The sequence below is a fragment of the Mobula birostris genome, chromosome 5 (genome assembly GCF_030028105.1).
Source record: "Mobula birostris isolate sMobBir1 chromosome 5, sMobBir1.hap1, whole genome shotgun sequence".
Classification (NCBI taxonomy): Eukaryota; Metazoa; Chordata; class Chondrichthyes; order Myliobatiformes; family Myliobatidae; genus Mobula; species Mobula birostris.
Genome location: NC_092374.1, coordinates 86,882,008 through 86,896,411, shown reverse-complemented (window position 1 = coordinate 86,896,411; position 14,404 = coordinate 86,882,008). Strand labels below are relative to the sequence as shown.

General features: G+C 46.0%; 1 protein-coding gene across 5 annotated transcripts in view; it reads left to right on the top strand.

Annotated features, from left to right (window-relative positions):
• The window catches only part of LOC140197842 (vigilin-like), a 269,622-nt gene that overhangs the window by 167,005 nt on the left and 88,213 nt on the right, over positions 1-14,404 (top strand). For all 5 annotated transcript variants that reach the window (XM_072258336.1, XM_072258334.1, XM_072258337.1 and 2 more), the window contains 2 exons: positions 285-500; positions 10,912-11,118. In XM_072258336.1, coding sequence (XP_072114437.1) covers positions 285-500; positions 10,912-11,118 — 423 coding nt within the window. The remainder of the gene's footprint in view (positions 1-284; positions 501-10,911; positions 11,119-14,404) is intronic.

The following is a 14,404-nucleotide window of genomic DNA, read 5'->3' as shown; positions in this document are numbered from 1 at the left end:
AAGCGGGGGATGGGGAAGGAGTATAGAAGCTAGAAGGTGATGAGTGAAGCCAGGTGAGGGGGAAGGAAAATGGGTTGAGGAGGGGAATGGTTATACACTGAATTTATTGCCAATATGTACTATACACATCTGACAGTAACTAATGGCTTTTACTCAACCACGCATCATCCACCTTTAACCGAACTATTCCGTTGTGTTTATAGAGAGTGTTCAGGAGGGGGTGGAAAGGGAGTGGTGCAGAGGCTGTCCTCACCTTAACAGAAGTGTTCTCGCCCTGATCCTAGGACAAGCGGGCCGTGGAGAGAATAAATCTCGAGAAAGTCTTCCATCCCTTCATTGCCGGTGCCTACAACAAATTGGTCCAGGAGATCATGCAGGAGACTGGCGCTCGCATTAACATCCCGCCGCCTAGCATCAATAAGGATGAGATATTCATCACTGGCGAGAAAGAGCCCGTGGCCCAGGCAGGGATCCGCATCAGAAAGATCTATGAGGAGAAGGTTAGTCCTGCATCCTTGCATCACAATGAAAGCCTTGTATTTATACTCCACCTGAACACACCACTCAGATTCCTCAAAGCTTCAGTTGTAGTTTCTTAGGTCTGCTTACACTGGGCAACAATTTTTTTCCAAAAATGTTATTTCCTCAAAATTTTATTTTGATTATTAGACCACATGAAGCTGAACACAAACATAATTTCAAACAACTTGTATCATGTAAGAATTTGGAGAAACAAGAAGTTAACTTTTATTGAATATAATGCATTTAATTGCATAAAAATATCATTTGTACTCAGTATCTGAGGCTTCACGCTTAAGTGTCCAACAGTAATCAGCCAGCATTGATGGATTCCAGTTGCCCTGATACTGTTTTTCTAAGACCGCAATGCTCTGGAGAAACCTTTCACCATGCTGGTCACTGACAGTACCAAGACTTTCAAGGAAGAAGTCTAAATGGGAATGCAGACAATGAATCTTTAGTGACAGGTTATACTTCATGGTTTTGTATGCTTGAAGCATGTTGTCAACCAGCTGCATGTAGTTTGGTGCTCTGTAGTTGCCAAGAAATTTTTCAGCAACATCCTTGTATGCTTTCTCTGGACCTACCAGAACAACTTCAAGTTGCCGGTCATTGATGACCTGTTTGATTTGTGAACCAACAAAACTGCCTTCCTTAATCTTGGCATCAGTTATTCTGATTTGAATTATGAATTGAAATAACAATTATAAGCAATTTCAAAAAGTAGTGTGTAATAGGGAAATTTCATGGTGATTTTCATGATCAGTAGCCCAAAATCTTTATTGTCCAGTATTACTGCAGTTGTGCAGGGCATTGGCATACAGTTTTGGCCTCCCTAGCAAAAAACATCCTTAACACAAGTGATTCTGCAGATGCTGGAAATCCAGAGTCACACACACAAAATGCTGGAGAAACAAAGCATCACAGCTGACAATTGTTAATTCGTCTTCTTAGATGTTGCCTAACCTGATTTCCACCAGCATTTTGGGTGTGTTACTGTACATCCTTTTTGCCACAGAGAGTTCCCAATCTTTTTTATGCCATGGACCCCCTTCCATTAACCAAAGTTGGGAACCCCTGATCTAGACCAATTCTGGAGATGAAGGGGTTGCTGTGTGAAAGGAGATGGACATCAACTTGTTCTTTACTGTTTAGAGATTTTTAAAGAGATTAATAATATAGCTTCATTTGTGATATAAGTACATTGAAATATCGAAGCATACAGAGAAGCGTGGTGTTTTTGTCAAATGTAATCAGCGAGGACATGTGATTAGGAAAGAGGAGTTAGAATGCACGGTATTTATGGGAAAGATTGAAGGGAAAGAAGCAAGAGGAAGGCAAAGACAAATGATGGAGACAGCAGCAGAGAACTGGAAATGAATACCAATGAGTCGATCCACTTGACCCGAAACAGGAGTGTGTGGGCCTTGGCAGTCAAAGCTTAAACTGGGCACGGCACCTGATGATGATGAATCAGCGAGGGTTGTAACAGGGTCAGCCTGCAAGTGTCGCATCACTTTTGGCACCAACGTGGTGTGCCCACAACTTACTAACCCTAACCCATACATCTTTGGAATGTGGAAGGAAATCAGCGCACCCAAAGGAAACTCACGTTGTCACAGGAGAATCTATAAACTCCTTACAAACAATGACGGAACTGTACCCGGTCACAGACTCTGTAATAGCAGTACGCTAACCGCTATACTACAGTGCGACCCATAAAAAGAAGGAAATAATAATAAATAAACAATAAGGGTCGAGACATGAGATGAAGAGTCTTTGAAAGTGAGTCCATAGGTTGTAGGAACATTTCAATAATGGGGCAAGTGAAGTTGAGTGAAGTTATCCGCTCTGGTTCAAGAGCCTGATGGTTGAGGTGTAGTACCTGTTCATGAACTTAGTGGTGTGAGTCCTGAGGCTCCTGTACTTTCTTCCTGATGATCCATGTGACTCATTCAGGCTCCTGTTTTTTTACTTGTTCACACTGCCTTCTCTCCCTGATGGTGCCAGTTACTGCTATCAATCTCACCGAATTAACGAAGACTGATATTCAGCTCCAGTCATTTAGCTAACACTTACTCCTGTTCCCCAATGTCCTCTGTTAATGCTGTAGCTCCTCTGTTGGTGTGGACTCTCTCCCTCAATACTTCCCCTTGCTTTCGGTTTTCTCTCAAAACGCTGACTTATTTTTCATCCCAAGTGAATGTGAGACCATAAGACGTACGAGCAGAACTGTACCATCAGGCTCATCAAGTCTGCCCCACGTTCAATGACTGGGGTTGCAAGGGAATATAAACCATTCTCCTACCTTCTTCCCATAATCTTTGACACCCTTCTTAATCAAGAAACTTTCAACCTCCACTATAAATATACCCAATGACTTGAACTCCATAGCGATTCGTGGCAGTGAATTCTAGAGAGTTACCACTCTCTGCCTAAAGAAATTCCTCCTCATCCCTGACCTAAAGGGATGTTCTTGTATTCTGAGGCTGTGCCTCCAGGTCCTAGATTCTCCCAGTATAGGAAACATCCTCTTCACATACACATTAACTAGGCCTTTCAACATTCAAAAGGTTTCAATGAGATCCCCCTCAGTCTTCTGAATTCCAACCAGTACAGGCCCAGAGCTCATTTGTTAACTTTATTCCAGGATCATTCTCATAAACGTCCCCTGGACCCCCTTCAGTATTAGCACATCCTTCCTCAGATATCCTAATCATCATTATGTGCTGTTTCATATGACGTAGGACGATTGTGGTCGTCAGTGATCTTGTTGGCAAAGTTTTTCTACTGAAGTGAACTACCTCGACTATACCTCTTCCCATCCTGCCACAAGCAAAAATGCCATTCTCTATTCCCAGTTCCTCCGTCTCCGCCGCATCTGCTCCCAAGATGAGGCTTTCCATTCCAGGACATCTCAAATGTCCTCTTTCTTTAAGGATCGTGATTTCCCTTCTGCCGTCATCAATGATGCCCTCACCCTCATCTCCTCCATTTTCCACACTTCGGCCCTCACCCCATCCTCCCCCCACCACAACAGGGACAGAGTTCCCCTTGTCCTCACCTACCACCCCACCGGCCTCCAGATCCAGCACATTATCCTCCGCAACTTCCGCCACCTTCAACAGGACCCCACCACTAGCACGTCTTTCCCTCTCCATCCCTCTCCGCTTTCCGCAGGGATCGGTCCCTTTGCGACTCCCTGATCCACACGTCCCTCCCCAGGGATCTCCCACCCGGCACTTATCCCTGTAAGCGTAAGTGCTACACCTGTCCCTACACCTCTCTTACCACCATTCAGGGCCCCAAACAGTCCTTCCAGGTGAGGCAACACTTCACTCGTGAGTCTGTTGGGATCATCTATTGCATCCGGTGCACCTGGTGCGGCCTCCTCTACATCGGTGAAAGCCGACGCAGATTGGGGAACTGCTTCGTCGAGCACCTCCGCTCCGTCCGCCACAACAGACAGGATCTCCTGGTAGCCACCCACTTCAACTCTGCTTCCCACTCCCATTCAGATATGTCCATACATGGCCTCCTCTACTGCCATGATGAGGCTAAATTCAGGTTGAAGGAGCAACACCTCATATACTGTCTAGGTAGTCTCCAGCCCCTTGGTATGAAAGTAGAATTCTCCAACTTGTGGCAATTCCCTCCCCCTCCCTTCCCCTATCCCTATTTCACTCTGCCCCCTCCCCCAGCTGCCTATTACCTCCCTCATGGTTCCGCCTCCTTCTACTACCCATTGTGTTTTCCCCTATTCCTTCTTCACCTTTCCTGCCTATCCCCTCCCTGTTTCCCCTCCCCCACCCCTTTATCTTTCCCCTTACTGGTTTTTCACCTGAAACCTACCAGCCTTCTCCTTCCCACCCTCCCCCCCCACCTTCTTTATAGGGCCTCTGCCCCTTCCCTCTTCAGTCCTGATGAAGGGTTCCGGCCCGAAATGTTGACTGATCGTTTACACGGATGCTGCCCGACCTGCTGAGTTCCTCCAGCATGTTGTGAGTGTTGCTTTGACCCCAGCATCTGCAGAGTATTTGGTGTTTTCTACTGAAGTGATTTGCCATTGCCTTCTTCTGGGCAGTGTCTTTACAATATGGGTGACCCCAGCCATTATCAATACTCTTCAGAAAATTTTCTGCCGGGTGTCAGTGGTCACATAACCAGGACTTGTATATGCACCGGCTGCTCATACGATCATCCACCACCTGCTCTCATGGCTTCACATGACCCTGATTGGGGTGTGGAGCAGGGTGCGGAGGGAGGGAACGGACGGACACAATGTGCTACACCTTCCGCAAGGGTGACCTGCTGGCTAGCGGAGGGAAGGAGCGCCTTGCACTTCCTTTGGTGGAGACATATCTCCATACTGCCACCCTTCGCAGATAAGGGGCCAAAAACTGCTCACAAGTCATGGTGAATATTGATTCATCCATCTTCCCTCCAGTACTGTGAATGATGCAGTCTGGATTAGAATGGCAACAGTTCAGCAGCCAAAAAGAAGCCACATCATCTCCACCTTGCAGCCAGCTTTGCTTTGGCTGAGGGGCATTAACCTCTTCAAAGTTAAAAGTAAATTTTATTATCAAAGTACATATACATTTCCTTTTACTTCCCTGAGATTCATTTTCCTGTGGGCATACTCAGCAAATCTATAGAATAGTAACTATAACAGGATCAGTGAAAGATTAATCAGAGTGCAGAAGACAACAAACTTTGCAAACGCAAGTATAAATAAATAACAAGAATGAGATGAAGAGTCTTGAATGTGAGTTCATAGCTTTGTGGGAACATTTCAATTCTGGGGCAAGTGAAGTTGAGTGCAGTTACCCTCTTTTATTCAAGAGCCTGATAGTTGAGGCATAATAACTGTTCCTGAACCTGATGGTGCAAGTCCTGAGGCTCTTGTGCCTTCTAGCTGATGGCAGCAGTGAGAAGAGAGCATGGCCTGGGTGGTGGGTGCCTCTGATGATGGATGCTGCTTTCTTACGACAGCACTTCATGTAGGTGTGCTCAGTAGTTTTGAGGGTGTTACCTGTGCCATACCAGACTGAATCCATGACCTTTTGTAGGATTTTCTGTTCAAAGCCATCAGTATTTCCATACCAGGCCGTGATGCAGCCAGTCAATTTACTGTCCACCGCACATCTGTAGAAATTTGTCAGAGTTTTAGATGTCATGACAAATCTCCGCAAACTGCTAAGGAAGTGGAGCTGCTGCTGTACTTTCTTCGCAGTTGCACATGGAAGTGCTATGTAATGTAACCCAAGTAACACAGCCCGAAATGTTGACTGTTTAATCCTCTCAATAGATGCTTCCTGACCTGCTGGGTTCCTCCAACATTTTGGATTTCCAACATCTGCAGAAACTGTTATGCTTATGTAATTTAACCAATTTTCCCTGCAGAGATCAATGTGCCAGCTAGTTTTTGCAAACTCTTGCTAACTAAAAAGTCACAGTCCTTTCCCACAATTTCCCAGTCGTGTCCCCGGAATATGAAGTGATAGCTTGCCCTTGTTCCGATGACACCCCGTCCCACATCAACTGCTGTTACCTGATTGCTGACTATAAATAACCACTCTATCAATTCCTTCTGACTTTCCACCTGTGGTGTGTCTGTTAGGTCGATGATTATACATTCTACAATATTTTTCCCCTTCACCTCCAGTCGCCTCTGACCCAAGTCTCAGGTCACCTCCGACCCCTGTCTCCGGTCCCATCCGACTCCTGTCTCCTGTCTCCTGTTTTCACCCACCTCCGAGCCCTGTCTCCAGCCACATCCATCCCTTGCCCTCCCTGTCAGAGCTTGGATGCTTTTCACAGTACAGCTTAGGGAGGGTAAACTGGCTTTGGCAGGAGTCCCTAGCAGATTTAACAGAACGATACTTAGATTCCAAGGCTTCAGTTACTATTGAACAAATTAAGATCGTGTTGCCTTAAATTTAGCTTATGAGGTGATTTTTAAATTTTAAAACATATTAAGGAGGTCTGATCAGATTGGCAGAGGTAAGCTATCACTACTGTTTCGGGAATCCTGGAGTTTGGGGCACTGTCTGAAAATGAGAATCAGGTGTTCCGAGCATCTTTTTGTGCACCGTTGTACACCTGTTTTCCATAGAGGTCAATGAATAATTGAATTGTTAATTCTACATTTGACATTGGAGAGGGTCCGGAGGATGTCCACAAGAATTATTCCATGAATGAAATCATTAACCTATGAGATGTGTTTGGCCCTGCACCTGTACATGCTAATGTTTAGAAGGATGAGTGGAGTGGAGAAATCTCAAGAAACATACTGAAATATTGAAAGGCCTAGATAGGGTGGGCATGGAGACAATGTTTCCAGTTGTCAGGCGGGTGTAAGACCAGAGTGCACAGTTTCAGAATATCGGAGATGAGGATTTCTTGAATCAGAAGGTGGTACGTTTGTCGAGCTCATTGCCACAGACAGCTGTGGAGTGTATTTAATCCGGTGGTTGATAGGTTCTTGATTAGTAAAGGGTATTAATGGTGAGAAGACAGGAGAGTAGGTTTAAGAGAGAGAATAAATCAGCCATGATGAAACAGTAGAGTAGACTTGATGGGCCAAATGGCCTAATTCAGATCCTATATCTTATGATCTTGTGGTCTAAATATTAGCTTCAGTGTACCAGAGGGGATATTTCCCCCACCCCAAATCCAGCTCAGTTAATTTGGGCCTAATATTTCTCCTCGACAAACATCCCAATCACCATCAACAAGACTGGAATTCTGATTTCACATCCCACAGCACAGACTAAGAAGAGAAGACTACTCATAAACTTAAAAAGTAACATACGGTCCGTGTCAACGTGCCTCTAACCAGCTCTGAAAATTTTAACGGCCCTCCAGTGCATTACGGGCCAGCCTGCACTATTTGCTCGATCTTCCAAGGTGATGCAGCAACCTAGTGATATGCGGACAGCCATTCTCAGTCCCATAGTCCCATGTCGCAAGGCTGCACAATGGAAAGAAACACCTCTTGTAACCATGCAACTGAATTTAACCAAACCAGCAGTTTTGTTTGATGTGTTCTGACAACAGGTCTAGGTTTAATTCAGACTGAGTATGAATAAAGTGTTTGTGACAGAACCCATTGATCCACAAGGATATCTCTGTGGTAGAGATTCCCTTCAGACAATGTAATATTGCCGTAGAAAAGCAGAATCCATCATCAAAGATCCTCACCACCCAGGCTCTTTTTTCGTTGCTGCCATCAGATAGAAGGTACAAGAGCCTCAGGATCTGTACCACAAGGTTCATGAGCAGTTACAACCCCTCTCAACCATCAGATTCATGAATAAAAGCAGAGAATAGTTACTATTTTATAGATTACAGAGATTCCACTCTCCCCCTCCTCTCTCCGCTTCCCCCTCCCCTTCTTGTCCCCCGCATCTCTCCTCCCCTTCCCCTTGTCACTCTGTCCTGCTGTCCACTTCTCCCTCTCCCCTTTACCCACTCCTCCATTACCTCCATCTCTCCCCTGTCTCTACCCTCTCTATCCCATTTCCCTCTCCCCTTCTCCCACCCTCTTCCCTGCTTTCCCTCTGCTCTATATGTCTCTCCCTCTCTGTCCCCACCCTCTCACCCCACCCTCTCGCGCTCTCCCACTCTCCCCACTCTCTCCCCCCACTCTCCCTCCCTCCCACTCTCTCTCCCCTCCCCCTATCGCCCCTCTCCCCTCCCTCTGCCCTCTCTCTCCCCTCGTCCCTGCTTTCCCTCTGCTCTATATGTCTCTCCCCCACTCTCTCCCCTCCCCCTCTTTCTCCTCACCCCCACCCTCTCCTCCCCCTCCCTCGCCTTCCCCCCTCCCTCTCCCCCTCCCCCTCCCCTACCTCTCCTTCTCCCTCCTTCTCCCTCCTTCTCCCTCTCCCCCTTCCTCTCCCCCTCTCTCTCCCATTTCCCTCTCCCCTTCTCCCAGCCTCTTCCCTGCTTTCCCTCTGCTCTATACGTCTCTCCCCCTCTCCCTTCCCCTCTATCTTACCCCTCTTCCCCCACCCGCTCGTGCTCTCCCTTTCTCTCCCCACTCTCTCCAGCCTCTCTCCCCTCTGTCTCCCCCTCCCTCCCCTCTCCCTCCTATCTCCCATTTCCTTCCCCTTCTCCCACCCTCTTCCTTGCTTTCCCTCTGCTCTATATGTCTCTCCCCCTCTCTCTCTCCCCCTCTCTCTCTCCCCCTCTCTCTCTCCCCCTCTCTCTCTCCCCCCCTCTCTCTCCCCCTCTCTCTCTCCCCCCCTCTCTCTCCCCCTCTCTCTCCCCCTCTGTCTCCTCCTCTCTCTCCCTTTCTCTCCCCCTCTCTCTCCCCCTCTCCCCCTCTCCCCTCTCTTCCCTCTCTCCCCTCTCTCCCCCTCCCCCTACTCCCCTCCCTCCTCTCCCCCTCTCTCTCCCCCTCTCTCTCCCCCTCTCCCCCCTCTCTCCCCCACTTCCCCGGTCTCCCCCTCTCTCCCCCCACTTTCCCCCACTCTCCCAATCTTTCCTCCTTCCCTCCTTTCCCCCCTCCTCTCTCCCTCTCTCTCATACACACAATCATCTCCCCTGTGACACATTACTGTCGTAATCGTTCTCAGTCTAAATCTATTTAAATGGTGTTATGCTCCTGGGAACTGTGCAGCTAATTGGATAAATGGGTACTTAGTAAATAGGTTTATTATTGTCACATGGACCGACGTACAGTGAAAATCTCTGTTTTACATGCCATCCATACAGATCATTTCATTACAACAGTACATTGAGGTAGTACAAGGGAAAGCAATAACTGAATGCAGAATAAAATCTACATGATCGCCCACGCCGAATGGCAAGGTACCTGAATGAATGATGGGGTTCCTCTGGGAGCTCCAACTTTCTTCCACCTTCCAAAGACATATGTGTTAGGGTTAGTAAGCTGTAGCCATGCTATGTTGGCACCAGAATTATGTTGATACTTGCGAGCATTCCCCAGCAAAATCCTTGGTGATTTGATTTGTTGGAAATCACTGTAATTTTTTGAAGTAGATGTGACAAATTATGCTGATCAATTTTAAAAAACCTTGAAATAACTGACAAAATGTACAGTTTTTCTTGAAGTACAGTTTAATTGTGATCTGGAATTTGTAGCATAGTGGTTAGCACAATGCTTTACAGTTCGGGTAACCTGGTTTCCTCCCACAGTCCAAAGATGTACAGGTTGGTAGGTTAATTGGTCATTGTAAGTTGTCCTGTGATTAGGTTAGGTTAAATCGGGAGGATTGTTGGGTGGTGAGGCTCAAAGGGCTGGAAGGCCCTATTCTATGCTGTATCTCAATAAATAAATAGATAGATACATGTGTGTGAAGGGTTGGTGGAAGCAGAATCAACAGTAACATTTCAAGGGCTGAGCAACACACACAAAATGCTGGAGGGACTTAGTAAGTTAAGCAGCATCTACAGAGGGAAATATCCAATCTGTACTTTGGGCCAAGAGCTTTTCAGCCCAAGAGCTTCATTAGAACTGCAAAGGAAGGGGGAAGAACCCTGAATAAGAAGGTTGGGGGGATGGAGAGGAATACAAGCTGGCAGGTGATATGTGAGACCAGCTGAGGGGGGAAGGTGGGCTGGGGAGTGGTGATGATGAGAGGAATAAAATAATTGTTAGTTGTGTTATGATGCTTCTTGCTGTTAAATAGCCAGTGATGCTCTTCCACTCTGTAGGCTCATCATCACAAAGTCACAGATAAGTACAGCACAGAAACAGGCCCTTCAGCCCATCTAGTTTGTGCTGAGTCATTTAAACTGTCTACTCCCATTGACCTGCACTGGTACCATAGCCTTCCATGTCCCTGCTATTCACGTACCTATCCAAACTTCTCTTAAACGTTGAAATCGAGCTCACATGCACCATTTGCTCTGGCACACTCTTATAACTCTGAGTGAAGAAGTTTCCTCTCATGTTCCCCTTAAACTTTTCACCTTTCACCCTTAAACTATGACATCAAGTTCTAGTCCCACCCAACCTCAGTGGAAAAAGCCTGCTTGCATTTACCCTACCTATACCCCTCATAATTTTGTATACCTCTATCAAATCTTCCCTCAATCTTCTACGTTCCAAAGAATGAAGTTCTAAACTGTTCAGTCTTTCCATATAACTCAGTTCAACCTGACCCGACAACATCCTTGTAAATTTCCTCTGTACTCTTTCAACCTTGTTTGCATCTTTCCTGTAGGTAGGTGGCCAAGCATTGAGGATAGTTCTCTAAAGAAAGATAAATTAAACTCTAGCCAAAAGGAATCTAGTAGTCTCAAGATAAGAGGAAAAAGAAGAGAGTGAAATATTCTCTGTTGTTTAGTTACTTCTTCGCTTGCAACAACTGTCCAACAACTGGAAAGAGTCTCAGCGGTATCTTTTTTTTCTCTCGACAGAAACGCAAGACCACAACGATATCAGTCGAGGTAAAGAAATCTCAGCATAAGTACATCATAGGTCCGAAAGGCAACACCCTGCAGGAGATACTGGACGTGACTGGAGTTTCTGTGGAAATGCCATCACTGGAGAGCAGCTCTGAGACCATCATTCTCCGAGGTGAACCTGACAAACTCGGCCCAGCTCTGACTCAGGTCTATGCTAAGGTAAGTGAGATCCCTGACTGCACCGAAATTATTTTGTCATCTGTGGATCCGTGCCTTCAAGAACAGGTAGCACAGTAGTGCAGCTGGTAGAGGCGCTGTCTCATGGTGCCAGGGACACGGATTCAATCCTGACCTCTGATCTTGTTTGGAGTCTGTGTGTATTCAATTGAAAATTCGGTGTGTAGTTGAAAAGGCAAGGTGTTGGGACTAGAGACGAGGGTCCGGCCGGTTTTGCTCGCTACTCTGTGATATTTACTCGACTCTGCACTGAACTGAGGCTGAGGCTTTGGCCTGCTCTGTCTGGACTCACTTGTGTTCTGTATGATATTTCTTTACTTTTATTGTTTGCAAAATTTGTTTTTTTCTCTCTCAGCACATTGGGTGTTTGACGGTCTTTTTTTAATGGGTACTTTAGGGTCTTTTTGCTTTGTGGCTGCCTGTAAGGAGACGAATCTCAATGTTATATTATACAAACACACCTTGATAATAAATGTCCTTTGAACTTTCTCCTTGTGACTGTGAGTTTCCCCTGGGTGCTCTGGTTTTCAAAGAGATGCTTGATGGGATAATTGGTCACTGTAAATTGCCCCCAGTCGGTGGGTGACTGGCAGAATCTGGTGGGGGGGGGGGGTTGATCAAGACGTGGGGAGAGTGTAAGAGGAATAATGCAGGATGAGTGTAAAATTGGTCATTTATGATCGGCACAGGCTAGGTGGGCCAAAAGGCATGTTTCTGTGCTCTGTGACACGATGACTCTATTTAATGTGTCAAAGGAAGGCTCTCCTGAGCTAAGCCACTGACCCTTGACTCACCAAATCTACAAAGAAAGCCTAATGCTTGGCTGTGTGTAGCACCAGCCATTCTAAAGGAGCTCAGTTACCAGCTCATGCCAGTAACTCTCCATGGGTAGAAATGCAACTTGCTCCTAGGAGTATGCCCTTGCTGCTACTGGGAAGTAGTAGTAGTAATAATAAATAGATATCCAGAATATGAGATGAGAGTCCTTGAAAATGAATCCATAGGTTGTGGGAACGTTTCAATGATAGAGCAAGTAAAGTTGAGTGAAGATATCCCTTTTAGTTCAAGAGCCTAATGGTTGAGAAGTAATAATTGTTCCTAAACCTGGTAGTGTGGGTCCTGAGGCTCTTCTACCTTCTTCCTTTTGGCAGCATTGAGAAGAGAGCATGTCCTGAGTGCTGTGGGCCCCTGTTGATGGATGCTACTTTCCTACGACAGTAGATGTGCTCAAAGCTTGGAAGGGCTTTGCCCCTGATAGATTAGGCCATATCCATCTCTTTTTGTAGGATATTCCGTTCAAGGGAATTGGTGTTTCCTTAGCAAGCTGTGTTGCAGCCAGTCAATATACTCTCCATTACACATCTATAGAAGTTTATCAAAGTTACAGATGTCATGCCAAGTCTCTGTAAACTCTTAAGGAAGTAGAGATGCTGCCATGCTTCCTTCTTAATTGCACTTTCATGCTGGGCCCAGGACAGATCCTCCAAAATAATAACATTGAGGATTTAAAGTTGCTGACCCTCTCCAACTCTGATCCTCTGATTTGATCTACAATATTGTGCTGACCTTTTAACCTGCTCCAAGATCAATCTAATCCATCCCTCACACATAGCCTTCAGTTTTTCTTTCATCCATGTGCCTATCTGAAAGTCATATAAATGACCCTAATGTAATGGCCTCTTCCATTACCCCTAGCAGCACATTCCACGCACCCACCACTCTCTGTTTAAAAAGCGTACCTCTGACATCCCCTATACTTTCCTCTAATCACATTAAAATTACACCCTCTTGTATTATGCATTTCCGCCTTGGTAAAAAGTCACTGGCTGCCTCTTATCACCTCTATGAAATCACCTCTTAAGACATGCTCGCTGATCCAGGCAGCATTCTGTTAAGTCTCCTCTGCACCATCTCTAAAGCTTCCATATCCTTTTTATAATGAGGTGCCTAAAACTGAACACAATACTTCAAGTGTGGTCTTACCAGGGTTTTATGGAGCTGCTACAGTACTTCATTGCCTTTGAACTCAATCCCCCAACTAATAAAAGCCAACACACCACATGCCTTCTTAACCACCCTATTCCAAGTGTGGTCTAACCACAGATAGCTGCAATATTACCTCACAGTTCTTGAATTCCATCCCCGACTAATGAAGTCCAGCACATCATACACCTTCTAAACCCGTTTAATATGTAATGTGCTGTCGTATGACATAGGTGATCATGGTCTTTCTGTGACCATGATTGTTCTTGGCAAATTTTTCTACAGAAGTGGTTTGCTGTTGCCTTCTTCTGGACAGTGTCTTTACAAGACGGGTGACCCCAGCTATTATCAATACTCCTCAGAGATTGTCTACCTGACGTCAGTGGTCACACAACCAGGACCTGTGATATGCACCAGCTGCTCATATAACCATCCACCACCTGCTCCCATAGCTTCACGTGACCCTGATCCCCTCATCGGGGGGTGGAGGGGTTAAGCAGGTGCTACCCCTTGCCCAAGAGTGACCTATGGGCTAGCAGAGGGAAGGAGCACCTTCTTTGGTAGAGACGTATCTCCATCCTGCCACCCAAAGAGGTTGATAGATTCTTGATTAGTCAGGACATGAAGTGTTATAGGAGAAGGCAGGAGACTGGGGCTTAGAGGGTAATTGATCAGCCATTACAAGCATTGGAAGTAAAGCCAAGGTGAGACATTAGTGAATTAAGTGTGTGAAATTGGTTGTGACAATTGTCAATCTCCACACACTGTTGACTTACAGAGTCATAGAGTAATAGAGCCCGGAACTGTCTGGTCTCCTACCTAGTTCCATCTACCTGCTCCTGGGCTATAGTCCCTCCATACCTCTCTCATCCATGTACCTATCCAAGCTTCTCTTAAAGAGGGGGCAGCATAGTAGTGAAGTGGTTAGCACAACGCTTTACACTACCAGCAACCAGGGTTCAATTCCCACCGCTGCCTGTCAGGAGTTTGCACGTTCTCCCTGTGATCACGTGGGTTTCTCTGGGTGCTCCACTTTCCTCCCACAGTCCAAAGATAAGTTAATTGGTCATTGTAAATTGTCCCTTGCTTAGGCTGGGATTAAATTGGGGGATTGCTGGCACTGTATCTCAATAAATAAATAAATGAATGAATGAATGAAATCAACCCTGCATCCACCACTTCAGCTGGCAGCTCATTCCACACTCGCACCACCACCTGAGTGAAGAAATTCCCCCTCAGGTTTCCCTTAAATATTTCACCTTTCACCGTAGACCCATTACAGCTA